This window comes from Tinamus guttatus, unplaced genomic scaffold, assembly GCF_059628265.1.
Source record: "Tinamus guttatus ecotype Peru unplaced genomic scaffold, ASM5962826v1 Tinamus_guttatus_pri_ptg000927l, whole genome shotgun sequence".
NCBI lineage: Eukaryota > Metazoa > Chordata > Aves > Tinamiformes > Tinamidae > Tinamus > Tinamus guttatus.
Genome location: NW_028289461.1, coordinates 124972 through 146532, shown reverse-complemented (window position 1 = coordinate 146532; position 21561 = coordinate 124972). Strand labels below are relative to the sequence as shown.

The window sequence follows — 21561 nt, the reverse complement described above, 5'->3', positions numbered from 1 at the left end:
TTGCTGGGTGACGGACGCGGGTCTCGGAGCGCCTTTCCCTCGCTTCTCGGAGCGCTCTCCAGGTGCACGCGCACAGGTTCTAGTCGGGGATTGGAAAGCCCAAGGCCTCATGATGTAACGCAGCTCTCCCATTAGTGAGCCGGGGTGCAGGTCCCATTTGCTGTAGCCTTTTTGCCACCTCTCATGGATAAGCACTCCCTTGAGAAAGCTCTCTAACGATGTCGTCATTCTCTGTATTAACCTACCTGGCCGTACCTCCCCAGGAGCTCGGTATAGCTTGGCTTGCAGGCTCAGCTGCCGTGGGTCAAAGAAGTGAGAGTCACCCCTGGCTACATCTCAGTTGTTGCATTTAAAAGCAGGAGTAGCTCGAGACTCCTCCAGCCTTCCTCCTCGTATTCCTCTTTGAAGCAAGACGGAACAAGGCACTGCTGATGCTTTTGGCCCAACACCACGTGGGCGGTTTTGCTCTCAGGTCCTTTTGCATCTTTCAGTGCAGAAAGAGAGCATGATACTTTAGCTTTTCTTTCCTACGTGAATTTATACTTTTGCAGCAGACTCTTAGCCTTTCTTAGTCCTCTGGCATGGGCACTGGATGCTCCTAGGGCCTGAGCTTTCACGTCACTTTTAGGACTCTTGCTAGATTTTTTAAAATAAGGATGACAAAAAACCAAATGTCCCAAACTAGTGGAAGCTTAGAAAGCTTCTTCCTGCTGATGTGAATAGGTTATTGCTTTAAGCTGCTTACAGTAGGAATGAACATCCAGACTGTCATTTAAAAGGCAGAGGAGCTGCAGACCTGTAGCACTTTTCCCCATAGGATGCATGGTGCCTATGTGTGCTCGCAGCCCGTCTGCCTGCCCTTCTGCCTCAGAGGTTCTGCTCTCCTTGAGCTAGGGGGAGGAGGGAAGGCAAGATCGCATCCCCTCTGAGCTGCCCAAGGCTTCATACACAGAGAAATTGCGCTTGGAAAAACTCCCACAGCTCTTGGTAACATTAAAAATTCTGTTACTGCTTATATCTCAGTGTACTTATAGTGTGAGCATGCATAAAGACAATACGTCTTCCAGAAGCATAGCTAGATGTCTTTATTTTCCTCCTGCAATACATGGGATCAATTTGGTGGAGTTTAAAGAAAATCTCAAGCCACCTTCACTTTTGTTTTTTCTCTGAAATGCGCGAGTTAATATTATGTTTGCATTACATGTTTTTGCAAATGTGGAGGTTTTCCCATTTTTTTCTTCAAAAATAGTTTTAAAGAAGGAAATTATAAAAGATCATCATCTCTCTAGGTTTTTTAAATTAGTAAAATTATGAGTTTTCATAATTTCAGTTTAATTGTAGTTAAGGTACATCCCTTTTACCTTAGTGAAAACCATAAAGCAACAGGTAAACTATGTGATCCATTAAATGGCCATTTTAGATTTGCTTCTGGATCATTAACTTCTCCTTGTATAAACCGACAACAACTGCAGCTGAGAATTTAATCTAACGTGTACATTTAAAAAACAATCAGGAATTTCTGTTTTCATATGGGTATAATTTGGGGGCCTTCATCTCTCTGAAGCTGATCTCCATGCCAGGTGTTTCTTTCTTTTTTTTTTTTAGTTAAAGCAGAATCTACTCAGCTGAAGTCTGTGAGAAATAAAATATTCATATCCTTAGGGGATATTTTGGTGGAATGATAATCATTGCACTGTGAAGTATTCTGTGCACAGCCCGAGCTGTAGAACTTGTTTATGGAATATTTTAGGAGTTGAAAAAGAAAATACGAAGTAGGTAAATCTTGTATACAATAGAGAGCACTTCCTTTAATGTTTAAATCAATTAGATGTGTAGATTTTTGTGGGACTCTTTTTCCCCACAGCCAGAAACACTTGGCTTAGGTTCTGCATCCAGCCCACTTCAGGTTCCAGTGAAAGAGCCACCGGTTTTGGTTGTCAGGTCTTATTTGCTGCATGGAGGCCAGGAGGCTTTGCCATCGCTGCTCTCACAGCAAAAGCATTTTTAGTAACTCGCAAGCTCCTGGCTCCAAGCAGCATCTCTTGGTGTGTAATAGAGAAGTTTTCTCCAGCATTGGTTCTTTATTCCTCTCCCAGTGGTCCTAACTCAACTCAGGAGCATTTGGTCTTCTGTTGCAGTGGACAACTGGATTATGAAAGTTTTTCCAAGGATTCATTAATGCATTTAGGTACCATCCTGTTAACCAACTTGCCTTTTCTATTACTCTTCAGGCAGCCTCCCCATAAAATCAGTAGTAAACAAGAGGAAGGTCTGTTTTGACACTGAGAAATGCTTGTTCAGTCCCTAGGTGATAACATTCCTGTATGTTTTGTTTTTTTCTCGGTGTCCTCTAGCTTTCTGCAGTGGCTTGAAGGTTAGGAAGGACAAGCAATGACTGTTAGAGTTGCTCATGCTGGAGAGTTTCGATTTCTCTGTATCTTGATGACTGGTTGGTGGATCCTCACAAAGGTGGACTTACATATTTACTCAGTTTGCTTGATCTTAAAAAAATGTCACGTTTTGTACCAGTCACTTCTTCCAGCTTGACTTTGCAGCTCATCCCTAGTTGAGCAGATGCTCCATGGTGGTTCTTTTCATAATTCCTGGGCCAGAGAATTTCTTTTCATAATTCCTGGGCCTGGTGCCTGTAGAACCTAGATGTGATTTGTTTCTGTGTGTGTACCCCAAAGCAGGATTTAGCTTGGGCTTCTTACCAAATGCCCATCTGGTGCTCAGGAGCGGAGGTTTTGTGGACACCCTTCATCTAGCACCTCCCCTACCAAAGACACTCTCATTCTCTGCCTAGCTGAGAAGGATACGGTTTGGGGTTTTCTTCTGTTTCTCAGCAGAGCATCCTTCCTGTGCCTTCTTGAGGCCTGGATTCTGCATCTGGATTGGGCTAACCCGTGTGAAATGGCCTTTGTTAACTCAAAGACTTGGTTCCTCTGCCATAAGTCGTATCCTTGTTGTCAAAAGAAGGATCTGTATGAGACAAAAGCTTTAACTGAGTAGACTCAATACTAGATCTGGTTTTAATTTGGGTCCAAGTCTTCCCTAAAGCCCTTTATCTTTTCCATCTTGAGCTCTTTACTTGGGCTTGTAGCATCCAGTTTTGACCAGTATTTTTTCAGCAGTGCATTGACTCATCTGATTCACTCTTTTGCTGTGTTTTAAACAGCGATTGCGTGTCTCTGCAGGGTTTGGTAGGTAACGTTTCATCCTTTGATGATGATTTCATCATTTTCTTGATGATAAAGGTCTTACTCTTCTGCTTGTAAGTGCACATTATCCCAAAAAACTGTTCACACAGATCTACTGTTATTTTAAGCTTTCCGGTTTGCATTTGTATGCACGTCTTTAATTGAATGTTTGCAAGAGGCTGGTGCAGTTGCAGTCTGTCTTGCCCCTTTTTTTTAGTTCTCTGGCGCTATCAAGAGCAGTTGGAGGAAGGATACATCACAGCTTGGCTGTCTTCTACCAGCTTTCTTCCAGATAAGAACTTCCTTTATCTGCAGGAAAAGTTTTAATGCATGTGCCCTTGGAGGATGCAACCAAAAATGTTGACTTCATGTTCTCTCCTAAAAGCTTAGGTGGAATCTAGGAGCCGTTTTCCTATACAGATCTAGAAGAATAAATAACTTATATGCTTTTACAGGTAAATGGTATCATGAAGATTCTGTCCTTGGTGCAGTCTTAGAGTGACTTGCATCTTGTTTTCTTTAACATAATTTCTCAAAATAGCTTCATTTTTCTGTAGAAAAATGGCAGGTTTTGCCCTCATCTGCCTCTAAGTAGGGAGAAGTTACAGACCAGAGATTTTACCTTTTTCTTTTCCTCCAAGAAACTGCCTTTTTTTGGACAAGGTAACTTGCATTCAAAGCAAAGCATTCGGTTGGTGACATATCTAAAAAGTGGGATTTATAGGATCTGATTATAAGCTTGAGGAACTTATAAAGAATTTACATTAAAAAAAATTAGATTTGCAGGCCGTATTCACAGGTAAAACTCCATTCCCAACATTTAGAGCAAGAATGGGGCCATTATGTTGGTCTGCTAAATCTGTCCGTGTAAAATGTACTCATTTAATTGTAATGGAGTGGAACAGCTGAATCTTTTTCTTATGTATGTATTTTCTTACAAAAGTTATTTGATTTTGGGGAAAAATGCTTAAATATAAAAACTGCTATTAACACGGGCAATTGCATATTCAATAATTTATTTGCTATCTTCCTAAGATGTTTGTTTTTTCTCAGTTCCTCTTTGTTTTGTATGCTAACTTGCAACACTTTTGCTGTCCTGTATGTAATTTGCTGCCATCTATCTAAATGTAGTCACCATGTCGTCTATCTGCTCGTGTTGAATGAGACCGATGTGGGTGCTGACGTGCTGTGGTGCTTTACCATTGGGAGTTTGACAGTCGTTACCTTGACCTCCCAATGGCTTTTAAGTTACTTTGCAACAAGTACTAATAAATATAAACCTGTGCACCTGAGTGCCTGAAGCCCTAAGAAACCTCGTTTGATTTCATTGCTGGCCTTTCTTTGAGCAGGAACTTCACTGGGTCCCTTCTAACCTGACGTATTCTGCGATGTGCGTGTGTGTATTTGAGTGTGTAAGTGTGTGTGTAATACCCCTGTATGGTTTGGAAGGAACCTTGGGGTGGTTTCAGGTGCCGTCACTATAATAGGCTTTCATTCTGCTGGTTTTATTTGCCCAGTCGGCCACGAAGAAACCGCGGAAGTCGCCCGGAGACAAGAGTCGTTCGGAAGCTGGAGCCAGAGGCGCAAGTCGTGGCAGAGCTAATGGTCACCCCCAGCAGAATGGAGAAGGGGACCCTGTCACCTTGTTCGAGGTCGTCAAGCTGGGGAAGAGTGCTATGCAGGTAAAAGAGCTGATCGTGTTACTGCATTGCTGCTCAGTGTATTGTGACTATGAAGAGTTTGCTCTGAGCTATGTCCTTGTAAACAACTACGTGTTCTCATAAACTGTGTTGGTCCAACAGACCTTTATGTTTAACTTTTATCTAGTCCTTATGTGACAACATAAGGAATGGAGGGAGCTTTGTGTCATGTATACTTCTGAAAGAAGAGACATAAAAAATCACATATTTCAATTAAACTCTGTATTGCATTAATTAGTTTCAAATTGAAAATGCATGCTGATATTAGGCAGTGCATTAAAAGATATCCGCTAGTAAGTTTTACAGGAAGAGAAAGCATAAGATAATATTACTCACAGAAAAAGGTTGTGGGTTTTTTTGTTTTATTTTTTCTGTTTCTTCAACTCCCACAAAAATGCCTGCTGACTTAAGCACTTTTGGAAACTGCCCTGCAGCTTGCATTCTTGCTGCACATTAAGGCTAAACCAGTTGCCTGGACTCCCTCCGTGGTTGAGACACAGACGGACACATCCTGAAGGCAAATTTCCTCATCGTAAGATAAATATGTATGATAGTGAATCGCCTCTGGAGGTGCTCCTTCCTCTTTATTGAGGTCTTAGATGAGGTCTTGGAGAATTAATTGGGCTAGATGAGTTCTGCCTCAAGAACCTCTGTAAGTGATTGTTTTTGACCATGTTTATATTATGCAGTTAGTTGTTGTGCTTTAGCAGTTTGTTACTGCCACTCGAAGGAGAAGCAGCAGGTCCCAAATGCTGTTCATGCGTTGCAGTGCAAAGGCAAGGATTGCTTAAGCAAACCTGCTTCACTTTGCATTTCAACAAACCAGGACATCAGGCACTACCAAATAGTATGCTTTGCTTTTGGGGAACATGTTTTGCTTTCAATACATTGTGACTTAAGAGTTGGGTCTGCGCTATGTCTGCGTAAACAATGTGCTTTTATACGTGAGGAAACACGAGGAAACAATTGTGTTTTTATACATGTTTTATATAACATGAGGAAAATTAACGACAAAATGGTAAATGAGTCAACTAAGGGGCCAAGTCCCATTTTCAATATTCCTTCCAGTGCAGTTAGAAACCTGGGTCGAACTAACCCTCCCAGAAGTCTAGTCCTCCAAGTGAGTAAAACCATTGGAAATTTTCTTGCTGTTTCAAATATGTGGAGGGTCTGAAATGTATTTTTAAAGTAGTAAAAATCAGGAAAGAAAAACAGTGTTTTAATTGTGCATAGAGGATATATGCAGTTATACAAGCTTGATCCTTCTTACCTGGTAGGTGAAGACAGAACAAATTTACTCCTTCCAAATCTGCAGGAAGATTCCTTGTGACTTTTCTCCCTGTAGGTTTTAAATCAGCTTCCAATTTTAACAGCTTTTCAACACTTTTCCGAATTTCATTTTTGGCAGGATTTGAGGGAACATCTGGAGTCTATTTTCTGGTTTTACTGTGGTACAGAACGTACAATATGCTTCATGTAGTATGTTTATCTTACAGGTATTGATATATGCCAAAGCCAAATGAAAAGGAATCGAGGCTCGCTTTGATATTTGATGAATCTTTGTCTGTGTGAAGAACTATTTTTAATGCATTTCACCTACTTCTAAAGAGGGGCCAACAGAAAATTTCTATAAGTGCACTTCCACAAGAAATTGTGTATATATATGTTAGTATTAAGACATGAGTAGGTAGGCATTCCTTCCTGCAGTGGAATAAGGATAAGCAAATAGCAAAGGGATAGGTGAGTTTATTTGACAGGTTGGGATGCAGATTTTCATAAATGATTTGAGCCATGTTTAAGAACCCCAATCATAATTTCAAGAGTATGTGTCACTTGTGTACTTAAGAAAACTTTGTTGGTGGTAAAAAAAAAAAAAAAAAAAAAAAACCCTATTCCAAAAAGAGAGGAAGAAAGAAAGGAAAAGCCCCATAATGGGACAGAAAATGCAATTTTTTTTCGTCTGGCAATTCTGGATAAATAGTAATCCCATATGAAACCTAGATTCTATAAACCAAGATTATTAGAGTTTTTATATATACTTCTCATTTTTCTTAATAGCTGTGGGATTTTAATGTAGCAATTAGGAGCAGTTGGCAATCTTGTTTCTCATAACTTCTGCAGGGATTTTTTTGTGGCCAACTTTGGCATTTTTTTTCAGTCTTGCTAATTTTCAGACAAAACATTGCATGTGTGTGTATGTCAGAACCTCTTTTTTCTCGATATTGAATTATTTCCCTGTAGTATGAACTTACATTTTCTATGACATGCTTGGCTTTGCATTCAGTAATGAAAAACAGAGAAATTAAATTAATATATTTGGAGATTACATGGGAATTTTTGTGCTTAATCACTTTACATGCTTTTATATTTGGTCTGTCCGCGCCTGCTGTTTCCTCGCAAGATGTAATTTAGTTGTTGGGTTTTTCTGGCTGTGTCTTGTCAGCTCGTGGCATTGTGCACGTTCTCTAGCTGCATTCAATTCTCACGTATTTTAAATTTGTCCCCTATTTTGGATGCGATCGCAGGATTCACTTAGTTCTCTTTAGGTTTACTGCTGTGTGGTCCTCCCAGGGAAACAGAGTTATGCTAATATTTGATGTTTTGAGCATATATAATTTTGGTGCTGCTCTTTGCATATAAATCTTTGCCTCTAGATAGACTCCTGCCTCTATGATTAAGTGCTAGTTCTCTCCATATGAAGTCTCCTTGAACTCTATAAATCGATGTATTAGACAAGTATTGAGTTGCTGTCACTGCTGTTTAATTTGTCGTGGACCTTCTGTACAAATAGTTGCTTCAGAAATTTCTCTGCTGGCAGCCACGTCAGTGCGGAGCGTGACAGGACGGCCCAGCGGCCGGGCTGGCTGCTGCTGCTGCGTTTTGTTAGTCCATTCAAATTGTGCCTTGGGCTTTGTCATGAACTGCCCCCCTCCCTTTTTTTTAGGCAATTGTCAAACTCCTTTGCTTTTTGTCATTTGTGTCTTTTTCTCAAAGGTTTTATATGGATGCTACTCCACGGGCTGTTTTTCCCATCCTAAGCTTCTCCAGGTGGAACAGGATACAGTTTAGTTTCAGTCTTCATAGACAATTTGGCATTGATCTTTGACTGTGGCATTAAGCCAGCAGGGATGTAAAGACCGCTTAAAGAAGTGATGATGTTTCAGTCTCTGTCTGAGAATTTCTTACAAGCGAGTTACAACCGACCAACTGTAGTGAGGTGTGTGTTTCTGCAGCAGTCGAACAAGTAGAGCAGCGTTATCCCTCACTGCGCGCAGACGAGTTTTGTGCCTCCCCAGAAGATCAGAGAGAGTAATCAGTAGTCCAGAAAGGTATTTGATATTGGAAAATGAACAGATCAATGCCTAATTACTCACTAACATTGGGTGCGTTCCCAGTGTCCTTAATTTGTTTGTTAGCCCTTCAGTACAGATGAGCTGCTGAGTTTTGAACCTCTTTGCTTAGGCTCAGCTGACAGAAGACACTGGTGTTGCGTAGACGTGGCTCAGAGTAAATACATCTCCATGCTATGCTAAAGAGCCTTTTGGGATATGGATCCATTGCAAGCGTTCTCATACGTTGAAAGGGAATTTTTCATTGTCCTACCAGATCTTTTCTGTCCCTGCAGAGCTCAAAGGTAAATGTGGTGCCTCACCTTCCTTGTCTGTCCGGCTCAACTGACAGGGATTTGGGTGTTCTGAGGTCCCCGTGTCCATCTGCGTAACGGCCCCGCAGCCGGGAGCTGGGGCGGGCCGTGCAGAAGGGTCTACTGCCCTGCAGGCACGAAGCCCAGGGCAGTGGAGCAGCCTCTGTTGGGTTTATACCACACGCAGCGTGGATTAGGCTCTACTTCACTAGCCCCTGCCATTTTATCAACAAGTTGTTTTAATCACATACTTATTGTACGATATCGATAATCCCTATGTTCCTGTGTCCTTCCAGTGGTTCTAATTAAGAAAAAATGTTATATGCCTGCTTTAATCTGGCAAAAAACAAGGCTGCTGTTGAAAAGATTGGTCGCAGCTTCTCCCACAGCTACAGCTGGTGTTTCTGACACTTTCTTGTGTGTTTTGTAGTCAGACCAAGAAGCAGATTTAATTAAAACCTGACACTTTGACAGATTTTTTTTTTAGCTAGATCAGTTCCCTGATTCAGTTCACCTCTGGCAGCAGCTCAGACTTATTCCTCATAAAGTGACTGTACAGCCATGGCCATGTCTGCCTTGTGTAGGCTCGCGTTTTACACGGATGCCTTGTCTCTTGAGCTTAAATCGTAAGAGCAGCTCTGACTGCATCATGACGAAGGTCCAGTATCTTGTCTCTGCCATGGGCAGGTAAGAAAGAGCATGAGGAAGGGGGATATATTTTGTGGTATCTCCCTGCTTGCAGTTTGGGGGAACCAGGGGTGACTGTGGTTTCTGAGTTTTCAGTCCTGATAGATCTCCCTACCCTGAATTTCTCTGTTCACCCTCCTCTCCTCTGGCTAGACTCTCTCCATCTGCCTCCCCAGTCTTTGGGAGCAAAGGTCTTTGCCAAGGATCAACCGCTCACAAACATTACAGGCATGTTTTAAGCTAATCCACTTTTGTTGTATTTTTAACACAGCATTCCTCGGTTTGGAGGATGGATAATGATTTGGGGTTTCACCAAAACAAACTGTCTCAGAAGCTCCTTGGGAGTTTAAGCATGCATTCTCTAAAGTTTGCAGTTTAATAGAACTGCAGCAGTTTTGTCATTTGAGCTAAGGCTGCAGTTCCATCCTGCTTTGCCTTTGGTTATATATTACTAGCTTAAAAAAAAAAGAGAAAAAACCTTGGTGCATGCTTTCATGCTCGTTATACTCGTAGCAGTTTAGCTACCAGAGCAAACATCAATTAATCCAAGAGCAATCCTTTAATATCAAATTAATCTTTTCGCAGTCGCCTTTCCCTTTGCGATGTAGGATGGCCCGTTCCGCACAGGACAGAGGGTGCCTGTTTGCTGTTCAGGTGAACTCATATGGCAGCCATGCACTATGTAACAACATTATAGCTGAAACCCATAGAGTTAAAGCCAGACAAGACTTTTGCTGTCCAGATGGTCATCATTTTTTGAAATATCTTGGGTTATCTGTGACGTTTTTCCAATATATCAATATATCAGGTAGATATAGCAAGTAGGTATATTTGATATACTGCTGATATATTGTTCAATATACTGATTCGATACCAGCTAGATGTATTCGATATAGATATATCAAATGTCTACTTCCCCATTCCACTGCATATAACTACATAGCTACATGCAATGCCATAGCTACATGCAATGCAATGCCAGACAGACACAACTGTCTCTGTCTGAAGTGTACAGATCCCAAAGTTTTTTTGGAATAAGAAGTTTTATTTAGAATTTTATTCCTTCCCTGTCTCTGCTTCAGGAAAGAAAAAAAGCATATATATAGAAACTGTGTAAAGCTGCCTTTCCCTTTTTTTTGCTTGTGAGAAAAAAAAACAGTAGAAGCAGGTACTGTTCTATTAAAGTAAGATAAAAAACAGAATCACTTTGATTTTTCAGAAAATGCTGCCTAGGTGCTAGCAAAGGCCAAGCTATTTCAAAGTCTAAATTGGCCATCCTTACAGTAAAAAGGATAAATTGCAGCTTTTCAACCTACAGTTCTTTTTTATTAACTTTATATTAGGCTTTTCACTGGGTGTATATTATATTTCTGGCCTGTGATTTGGAATGCAGCCAAACAGCCATTGCAAAGTGCAGGCTTAAACTGTGCAGCCACCTTCTCCGTGTTAGGAGCTACCTTCTCTCCAGGAACTGTCTGTACAATTACTTCGTTCTTCCAACAAATTTGACCTTAAATGACTTCTGTTCATTTTTTTTTCCCCCAGAAACTGCATGGATTCACTTGAAAAACGTAGAATATTACACATCTCTCGCTCTTTCATTTCCTTCCCTATGCTTTTATTTCCACAGCACTCCTAAGTCCTTGTCACAGTGTGTTAAAGCACTTTCCAGCTTTTGCCTTCTATTCAGGCTGCTCTTTTATACAGATAATTGAAACTTTCAATTTCACCATGCCTTTTTTGTTGTTGTTTTAATAAGTTTCGAATTTCATTTGGATTTTGTTTTTTGGCAGAAGATATCAGTATAAGCTGTACTTCCGTTTTTTTGTATTTTTCCTTTTCTCACTTTGAATTTAAACACATCATAGAGTCTTTTTTTTGTTCTGTCATATTCACTGTAAAGGAAGCATTTCAACAATCAACTGTATGAAATGGCAAATTATTCAAATGTTATTTGTCCCTGATTTGCCTTGGTTTACAATTGACTCAGATCTTATACTTGAGCATGCATTTCTCATAGGATCCCATTTGTTTTCCCTTTGTGTTAGCAGCACTACTGCCAAATTATTACTTAATTTAAACTGTGAAAAAGCTTATTGAAATCAACTTTCATTAACATCTAGTGGGGCTCTGCGAAGTATCATCTGCAGTTAGTCCCTCTGTTTCCGTGAGCATTTAACTCTCCAAAGTGTAGTAATGTTTTTGTGCTGAAGGGATATCAAATGAATTCCTATCTGAAAAGCCTCCAGAAAGTAATAAGATAACTAGTTTCATTATTTCATCCATTGAATCAGACTTTTGCTTTTACTGGCAATCCAAGCTGTTATTCCTCTTCAGTGCTATGAAGTGTTCCTATTTATCTTTAGCAGAGTTAGAGATGCAAAGGTCAATACAGCTGCAGCGTCTACGTGACTGATTACAAGTTGTTGATTTGGACTATGGATCCATTCTATTACTTGCCTAACATCCTTTAAGGTCCTTATATCTGTAAGGTGGCCTATTTGGCACTTTAGATTCTTGTCTTCAAGTTCTCTTGCGTGGTAGCTCCTAAAGCAGGGTCACCATAGACCTCCTATGTGAGATTGTCCTGTGAGCTGCTATGAGCTGATGAAGATCCCTCTCCTGATTGTATGTTTGTGCTATACATTATCTGCTGCTTGCAGAAGATCTGATTTTTCACTCCTCATAAAAATAGAAACAGAAGCACTTACAGATTTTTTTTAAAATTTATTTTCAAATCTTCAAGTCTCATTTCAGTAGCATGAACTTGTGTGGACTTGATATGCTGAACTAGATATATGGCACATGTAAGTGTGTATATATATACATATATATATACACCTACACACACACACACACATTTATCTACACATATACACATACAGTTTTTGCCAAGGGAGAGGGAATGATGTGAGTGTCGTTGACATCATCTATAAATTTTATTGCTGTAACTAAGCTAGGTAATCTTTGAGTTGCTTAAAGATTAGCTACAATATCCCTAGCCTCATGCCTCACTCTAGGTTGGTAAAAGAGATGAAACACTTTAAGAAAAACGCAAAAAAAATTTTTTTTTGGACTTCTGCTACTTTTCCTTGGTTCAATTTATATTTGTCTCTATTTTAGGTCTAATATGTGTATCCTTTATTTTTTCACTGTCATTTTTTCAGTTTTTATAGCTCTTTTCTGTTACATCAAAAGTCAACAGTTTGACTAAATTCCAACTGTTGTAGCATATGCAGTCTGGCTTCATTACCTCCTGTTGCCTAAAAGCTGTAATCTCCCTAATAGACTCAGCAGCAGCACGGCAAGTGTGCGTGAGAGGTGGAAGGGTGCACAGCAGCTACACTCTAATCCACATGTGATATTTTGATTTTTCTATTTGGAAAATGACCCTCATTCATAGGAATTGATAGCAACAGTTTGAGTGATGGAGGGATGGTTGCGCACAGGTTTGGTGTCTGTGTGGGAGCTTGTGACTTGGCGCTCTCCAGATGGGCAATGGAGATCTAATTAGCTTAATTACTACTAGAGTTTTAAGCAGTAAACTCATTTTATCTCAGCTTACAGTGGGTACCTCTTATGGTCAGATGAATTGCGCCATAAGCTCCACTGAATGTGTTGACTATGTTCAGTATGAAGGGGGTGAGTGACATGAGCAACAAGCTGGGCCGTACATCCAAAGTTAGGTGAAGGGGGATCCCGTCTGAAACATTTTCTGGAGTGTCCAAAACTGTAGTTAAAACTTTCCATACATTGTGTGCCAGCCCCAGATGATGCAGGTGCTAGTCCTCATCTGTTCTCCATGTTCAGCGTCTTCCCCCTGATTTTGGTAGTTTCTTTCTCTGCTCCTGCTGCTAAAGAAATCTCATTGCCTCAGGTTTCGCAATCAAGTCCTTTTCTTCATTATTTTGTGAATATATGTGTGAATGGGCTCTGGACTGAACTGACTGGTTCTGACTGGTAGCAATGCAGGACTCAAATAATTTTGGTTTTGTTGAAAAAAAAAATCCAGATCTCCTCCATCTGTTTTATTTTTGTATCCCTTGGTTGCAGAAACAAACATCGTTCATTGGTATATGAAGAAGCAGGTGAATCGGGGTAGGTGCGGAACAGAGCGTTGTAGTGGGGAACAGGCTCAGGCTGAGCAGGGACAGGCCTCCTAGGCCTGTCTAGGCCGGGCTTCCAGACGGGGTGTCGTGCATGGAGCTTGACTGTGGCCAGTGCACAGGGATAGACTGCGAGCTAGCTGCTAGCCCTCAGAAAAGACACCTGAGGCTTTCTAGGCTCAGAAAATCACTATTGCAGACTTCAGAAAACGTTAGGAGGTGTGACAAGCATGGGCGAAGATAAAGATAGGGAAGCCTTTGTGTACAAGCCACAGTCGGGTCCTGCAGCCTGCAGAGAGGTGACCAGTGGTGAATATGCTGGACACACGGAGAAGAATTGAGGTCTATTTTCTCTTCTGCCGTAAGAACTTGGAGGTTATAAAGATATTCACGGGCCTTCTATGCTTGCAAGTGCGGTTTGAAGCTGTGACAGCTTCCTCTGCTGTGGCTCAGGTAGCTTATGGACACTCAACTGCTGTAAGAAGGAGCAAGCTCTGCATTGTTTATAGAATAGTCCCTGTTGCAGTCTGTCTTCTTGAGCTAGGGACGGTATTTCTGAATGACAGACATCCCAGTTTGACCTTTCTAACTGTTGATGTGTTCACTATGCAATGGAAATTCAGCTCTTATCCCAGAGTGTTGCGATCTGTCAGTATTCTTGGAATATATGTTGATAATTCAGTAAGGAGTCACTGTTTTATTCAACTGAATGAATATTGCAGGTAGAGTTTTGAGAAATTACAATAATTTGCTTTTGAACCTCAGTTTATACAAATACAAACCAGAATACAGCACATAAAATTCTATTCTCTAACAATATTTGTTCTGTCTCCACCCTGAGAGATGTATAGATTTTTGAATTCGTACACATGTATAATTGTGCAACATAAATATTTAGTTATAAAATTATGTTCTGAATAGAACAGGTAATTTGCCTTTAATAAAACACTTACAAAAGTATCTAATAAATATTCTTTTTTTCTTGACAGTCTGTGGTGGACGACTGGATTGAATCATATAAACAAGACAGGGACATAGCACTTCTGGATTTAATCAACTTCTTTATCCAGTGTTCAGGATGTCGAGGTACAGAACATGGGAAACGCATAGAATAAATCTGGTGGTCATGCAAACCATGTATTAGTACAAATGCTGGTAAAGATGTGGGGCATGGATTGGTATTCCTCGTATGCATGGTTTATATAGAAATATTATCTGCAGTCCGGAATAATTTATTTAAAGCTTGTTTGTCCAGAGGCTACCTTCTCTTTTCCTTACTTTCCTGTCATTTGCAAAGTGTACAAATCCTTGCAGAGATACTCTTCTTATCAGCAAAAGGAGACAAAAGATTTATTAATCAAGGTAAGCCTACTCCAATTTCTCCTTTTTTTCATTTTTTTTTTTGTTACAAGAACTAATAGGTGTAGCTGTGCTTTAACTTTGCTATTTTTTCTTTCTGTCTAGGAAAATGAGATTCTTTCAAACCGGAGGAGGGAGTCAAGACTCAGTTGCCTTCAGATTAGGAAGAAAGAAGATACCTTTCGAAAGAAGCCCCAATCTTATTTCTTTATTACTTTATCAAGTCAGCAGCAAGCAACCAACTTTTTTTCACCGTATTTTATCAGTCTCATGTTACCACGCATGGGGTGATCTTTCTACCATTCTCTTTTAATGAATTTTCCATGTGTGTCTTTCTCCTGGTTTTTAACTCAACATTGAAAATTAGGAAGGACAGAGCTCTTGTACTTTTTACTCCGTACTGAACTATTCATTTTTTTTGATGCTTCCTGTAATCTGCCCTAGTAGAATCAAAAATAACCTGCAATTCAGAAATGCTTTATTTCATTTTATAACCGACAAGGGAATGCACCTTTAGAGCGTCATCTGATCTAAGTTGAAATTCCTTTTCTTTCTTTCCCAAGTTCAGTTAAAGTGTCAGAGAAAAGGGATTATGAGCCCTAAGCACCTTCAGCAAACTCTTTTTTGTAGCGTAAGTTAAAAAACTAACTTTGTGGAAAGACTGAAGCTGTGGAAGCATTTCGCAAAGGGCCTCAGGCTTGGGGGTTAGGTAGCCACTCTGTGTCAATGTCTGTTCAGATTTTTCAGATTTGTTTGGCACCTTACATGAAAGTAGGTTTATTCCATTTGCTTTTTTAAGCACTCTCCTAAAAGTATATATAATAAAATCTTCCTTTTAACAACTTGGGCTGCATTAAACCAAAAAGGATCTGCAGACGTATCTCTATATTCTTGTGGATGCAGGTTTTTGGTGAGGGCATGGCCTAAATACATCTTTTTCCCTACTGCTCATTTCTCCCGCCTTGTCTTCCTGCTTGTTAGAGAAAGCAGCAGTCTTGTGATCTCCAAAGATTCATATTTTTTAAAACATTTTGTCACTGACTGATGTGGGCTGAATGCCACTGCTCTCCATATGCTGCTGCTGGAGCACTTGCTTCCCGGGAAGACCTTCCTGTATTGGCAGGGAGGCAGCAGTGCTTTGAGTGTCACTTAATGTTTTTTTTTTTTTTTCTTATAGTGATTTTTCTATCCATTTTCAGTACTCTGCTTGTCCCTGGGGAATATCTTTCTGCTGAGCTTACGTTAGTGACCTTCTGCTCCCAAACAGCTATGATAGAAGGAATGTAAAAATGGCATTTTCCCCAGAGTTCAGCTTTATCTTGTGTCAGATTTTTGCAGTAGCTTTTTCTCCATTTCCAGGAACAAACCTCTTGTCTAGAAGCAGTAAAGGCCTTATCATAAGAGAGCAGACTATGCCGGTAGCCCTCCGAGGGTAAAATGCATCATCAGTTATCCTGAGTGAAAAGAAAGTATGGTAATCTGGGCGTTTTCCATATTTTGGGAGGACAGGACCAAAGATTCCTTTTTCACAAGAGGAATATGTGGTCTATTGTAGGACATTTTTCCTCGTCTAAAAAGATGTTCTTAATATTCTTGTTTGTTTCCATTTCTGATGAACAACAGCTCCTTGTGGCATCAACTTCCTTCAAATTCTTGTTCTCCGTTTGCTCCATCGTAATTGACTTCAAATTCTTCAGCCTTCTTTCACAGTGTTGGAACTAAAGACTTGCCCTTAGTGTATATAACTGCCTCTAGTAAATATAATTTTGTGGTCGTTACCTGGTGGAAAGAAGAGAGGAGCAACAACCTGTGAGGAGGTTCTTTGGGGAACATTAAAAGTGACACTGCATTTGCTGCATCTACGGTTTTAGAAGTATTTGATATGTAAATAAATACACTTGGTTTGACATTTCTTTCAAATTTTTAAGTGGGTGAAGGGGGTGTTTATGTTTCATAACTTCAGTTAGGAACCATTTAGGAAGAAAACTTAATAGTTTTAGATTTATTTAGCAATAGGATTGATCCTAACAAAATTAATATTTCCGTTTAGAGAAACATTGGCTTTATATATTGAGGACAATCTCTTGGACAGTGCATGTGCTTGAATGAAGCTCTTATCTCTACTTGAAACTAGAGGAGGCTTTTTCTGAACTGAAGAGTGATCTCCTGTAAATATGAATCAACAGGCATGTTATATAAATGGTTAATATTAAGAATTGTAAAATTAATGTATTTTTCAGACTAAGTTATAAGATCTGTGCGATTAAAACTGAATAAATATTAACCAAATATTCAAGTATCTGTCTGTCCTTTGTCAACTCCTCTGAAAAGCTCTTCAGTCAATTACATTTTTCATAATGTATTCTGCTTCATACAGTAATATCTACTAGAACGCGATAAATTTATTTTTAGTGTGACTTTGATAAGCTTTCTAGATTTTCAAGGGGACATTTGATAAAAATACAAAGTTTGTCCCACTTGAGCTACCAAAAGTGTCTGATTCCAAGAACTGTGTTCAGACTAGGATACAGTCACCATCTTTCAGCTAACTTGCCTGTTTGTCCTGTCCACATTGTCTTTGCTGATTTTAAATACAAAGAAGTGAAAATAGTTTCTTAGAGATTCACCTTTATCTTGCTATAATTTTTTCCAAGGAGCAGCAACAATCTTTCTCCGTGATGTTATGTGGTATTTTTGTGGCTGAAGAATAGTTAACCAGGACTGATAAGTTCAGCAACTTACGTTTTCCTGCCCTTTTCAAAATGCATTCCTTCCTCTGAAGGGAGGCCCTTGCATTAGGTAGCACCTTGGAAAGACAACAGACTTGGGGTCCAGTATTAGAATATTTCTACCTGGAAAAAGAGTCCTGGAAAAAAAAAAAAAAACACGGCATGTCTATTAGTAATAGTTATTTATTGTGTTCTGTATTCATAATCCATAAAATAGGTGTTATAACTGCCTCCTTGCTTGCCTGCCAGGAATGCAGTTTGGGTCTGCAGCAGCACATGTGCAGAATCCTGAGTGATATCCTGGATTTGCAGGGAAAGGCCGTTTTGCAGCTCTCGCCCACCAAACACATACATGGCCCTTGTTTTTCCTGGACAGTCCGCTGAGCTTGTAAGGGCTTGGGAACGGCTTGGAAGAAAGTGGCTATTCCAGGACTTGGGAAAAGACCTGAACCAAACATCTGCTTTCCTTGCTGTCGCACGGGATTTCAGAATGCAGATTAGCCAGGAAATAGGATTATTTACTTGGAATAATATTTTAATAGTTTAATAACATTGTAAATTAAGTAATATTTTGGTTTAAAAAATCAGTCTTTTCCTAGTTGGTTATTTTCACATAGTTGTCTTTTGTGATACATGGTGTAATATGACTCTACAGATGGATATTACTGAGGATGAAAAGGAGGGCGCTTGATAAACTTCATTCCCTACCAATGGTCCTTTCATAAGTAACTGCAAATTTTTAGTGAGAAATACTGCTGGCTTTGGCATATGTTAGAAAGCTTTATAGCTTTATTTCTGCCGTTTTATGCATTATTAAGAAATCGATATTAGAAACGTATTCAGTATTTGGAGCAAATTAGAAAATTCATTATTCATTACATTGAAGCCTACGTTTTACTATGGGTATAAAGTACATGTTCCCACAATTTTCTCAGTAAAAACCTTTTTTAGTGTATGAATATGGAGGGAAAAGTTGCAGAAAAAGGACTAAGACATGTTTAAAGAAAAACTTAATGTTAATTATGCATGATTCCAGTTACAAGAATGTCAAGGATTTATGCAATGTTTTGTGTACATAATATGCAGATAAACATATATACAAGGCAACTAAAAGCGTGCTGTTAACCACATTTAAAAATGGAAAAGTAAGATTGAGAGGTGGAAATGACTTCATTTTAATTTTGGTTTCATGCTTGGTGCAGATGAACCAGATCTGAACTTTGTATGTTTTGAGTCTGAGCTTTGAGAGACTCTTCAGAATATATTTATCTTGAAGCAAAAGCTTAGAGAATTCAAAGTGAAAATGACATATAAAGGAGAGAAAATAAGAGAAGATAAATCCAATTTTCACAGAAGCATTTTCAGTTCCTTAAGTGAAGACAGGTTAAGGTTAGAGTGACATGAACAAGGTCAAGTTGACATGAACATCATCAACTTGACAAGTGACGTGGTTATGTGTGACATTTGTGTGCGTGAAAATGCACATATGGAGAAGTTTTACTGAAGTTTTCAAAACGAAGGCTTTCTTTTCTTAGCGTGACTAATTTTCAAATCAAAAAGTTTCCTTTCTCTCTGCGTGCTTTGGATGATATTTGTACTTTTGTTCCCATGTAAAACTACTGATAGTAATTTTAACCATCCATTTTAAAAAAAATTATTTCTACCTGAATATATTCAGTGATTCGTATACCTGGTATGGCAGCAGAACAAAGATAAGCTGTTTCAAATCTAATTAATAATGAATTTATGAATGTAAATTAACTTGGACTTTCAAATAATTTAAAGTAAATGTATTCAATTAATTGAGAAAATGTTCTGGTGCCGGAATGGTTCAGAGCAGCCAAATGTGCAATGTGTAGAAAGACAAATCACCTTTGAGATGATGGTGTTGAGAGCAAATTCTGCACTGCAAGCCCTGCATAACGGTTCAAGTCCCTGCTGAAAAGGAAAGCGTTCCTGTACCTGCAGAATAAGGTCTGCACTCTACTCGTGTGAGCTACTTAGTAAATTCACAGCTAGTAAAATTATTTTTAACACTGCTCAGTGGAGATAAATGGTGTAAGGCGTTTAAATAGTGCTAGTTATTTTCTGCTTCATTTAACTATGCACGTATTGATCTGGAAAACGCTGCTGTTCTTGTGGCTTCGAAGCTTGAGAAGCCTCTCTAAGGTGATGCTCTAATGCTGCTGCATTTTTTTCTTTCCAAGAAATACCTCTTGGTGTTAATGCTTCAGAGTAGTTCCTGTCTTACTGGCCAGATTCACATCAGTTTGGTTGTTATTTTTGGCTCAGATTATTTTCTGTATTCTGTGTTTGCGACTAGGGGCCACATCTGTACTAAGCAGGTAAGAAAAAACATCAGATTGATGTTTTTGGCAGCAGTGCTCTAGTTTTCTAGCAAATTATGCCCTTATTTGGGTTTATGTCTTTATCTTGGCTCTAGATAGGAAGTAACTATAAAAAGCAATCAAATACAAATAGATCTTAGCAGTTTCTTGCTATATTACAAGTAGCGTGGTTATAAGTGGCCTCCTCTCGTGTCTTTTGTACAAGCTATGCTGAAGGTTGAGTCAGACTGCTTTCAGGATAGGAATTAAATTCCAGAAGTGGTTTGGTCCCTAGGGAGATCCTGTAGTGGTGATTCTTTGTCTTTTGTGTCAAGGAGGGCATAGATTTACTCTATGTGTAATGCTGTTATGCACTTTAGTAATTGCTTTTGAAGAGGGAAAGGTGGGGATTACTTAAGCAGGGCAACATCCTTGTTTCTGCACAAAGAGAGAAAAGGAGCAGCTGAGGTGTCAAAAAAGTTATATATAAAATGTATGAAAGAATAGGGGCTCCTGGAGAAGCAGACACAATGCTGCTCTCACTCCAGTACTGCTAAATTGTATTCTGTATTTATATCGTCTGCCCATGGTACCTGTCCCCTTTTAACTGATAGTTTTGACATCTAAGTGTACTGCCAGGGTCAGATCCGTGGCAGGAGAAGACTGATGTCCACGGCCTGTACCTGCACGTTGCCTCCTTTCCCGTATTTGCGTTCAGCAAGAGGCGTGCTGGGAGTTTTCAGATCAGAACGAGTGATATTTGGGCTCAGGATCAGTGCGTTGGGTCCTGGGTGAATCAGTTTGCCTGATTGCCTAAAGGGCTGGACCCCTGGGAGTCAGGAAGCCACTTCGCCTTTGAGTAATTTCTCAGGAGATGTCTGCTGGGTTTCCAGGCATCATCTGCTCTGGCAGCAAACCATTACAGCCAGAGCATCATCGTTTGCAATAACTTAAAACACAGTGTTCGGGTTTACTGCAGTCATTAATGTGAGGTTGGAGTAACAAGGGAAAGTCATTCTGCTCAAGCCTTATTAAGAAGATTAGAACTTAAAATGTGTGAGAGGAAGTTCTACCATGGTGTAAAGGCAGAAATGTGCTCGAACAGCTACCAAAAGAAAGGAATAAACTTTCACTGACTAGTTGATCACCATTGCCCTGTATCCTCCCTGGCTGCCTTGCAGAGTGTCGGTTTTCTGGGATATTTGCATCCAAAGCCCCTAGGCAGTTTGGGATGAGAGGCGGTGATGGGCTCGGTGGTTTGCGAGGTGTTCCCGGAGCGTGGCTGTAGCTGCGGGGTGTGAACCTCTTGGTCCTGAGAAGGAAGGGATGGCCCAGGAGAAGGGTCAGGTGCTCTAATGTGGTACATCACCGCTCTCCTTGTCCAGGAAACTCTGGTCAGTGATTTCTTTGTAACTATGCCAAAATTCTTCCTCTTATCTCCTTAATAATGGTTTAAAACTAAAGCTGGAATTAGTTTCGACTTAGCCCTTTTGTGCACGAATGGAAGTTTAATAAACTGAGCTCAGTGATTGCAGAGGCATTTAATAATGGAAAAATAAATATATAACTAAAGGTTGGAGCAGGAGGGAAGAATTTTGACACATTCAAAGTGAGCAAGTTAACTGATCTCAACCATTTGTTTGAGTAATACAATTAGTATAGTACAGCATATTAATAGTACAATATATTTATTGTAGTATAGAGTATTAATAGTAATTGCGCTCACTTGCTATGGCTTGGCTCTGACCTTGGTAACTTATAAAACTGAGGGCAGTGTTACAGAGCGCGTTTGATATCCAAGCTGTGAAGA

At 39.7% G+C, this 21561-nt stretch overlaps 1 protein-coding gene across 2 annotated transcripts in view; it reads left to right on the top strand.

The window, feature by feature from the left end:
* Positions 1-21561, top strand: part of STAG1 (STAG1 cohesin complex component) — a 126778-nt gene that overhangs the window by 40148 nt on the left and 65069 nt on the right. For both annotated transcript variants that reach the window (XM_088538107.1, XM_088538105.1), the window contains 2 exons: positions 4718-4882; positions 14326-14422. In XM_088538107.1, coding sequence (XP_088394233.1) covers positions 4718-4882; positions 14326-14422 — 262 coding nt within the window. The remainder of the gene's footprint in view (positions 1-4717; positions 4883-14325; positions 14423-21561) is intronic.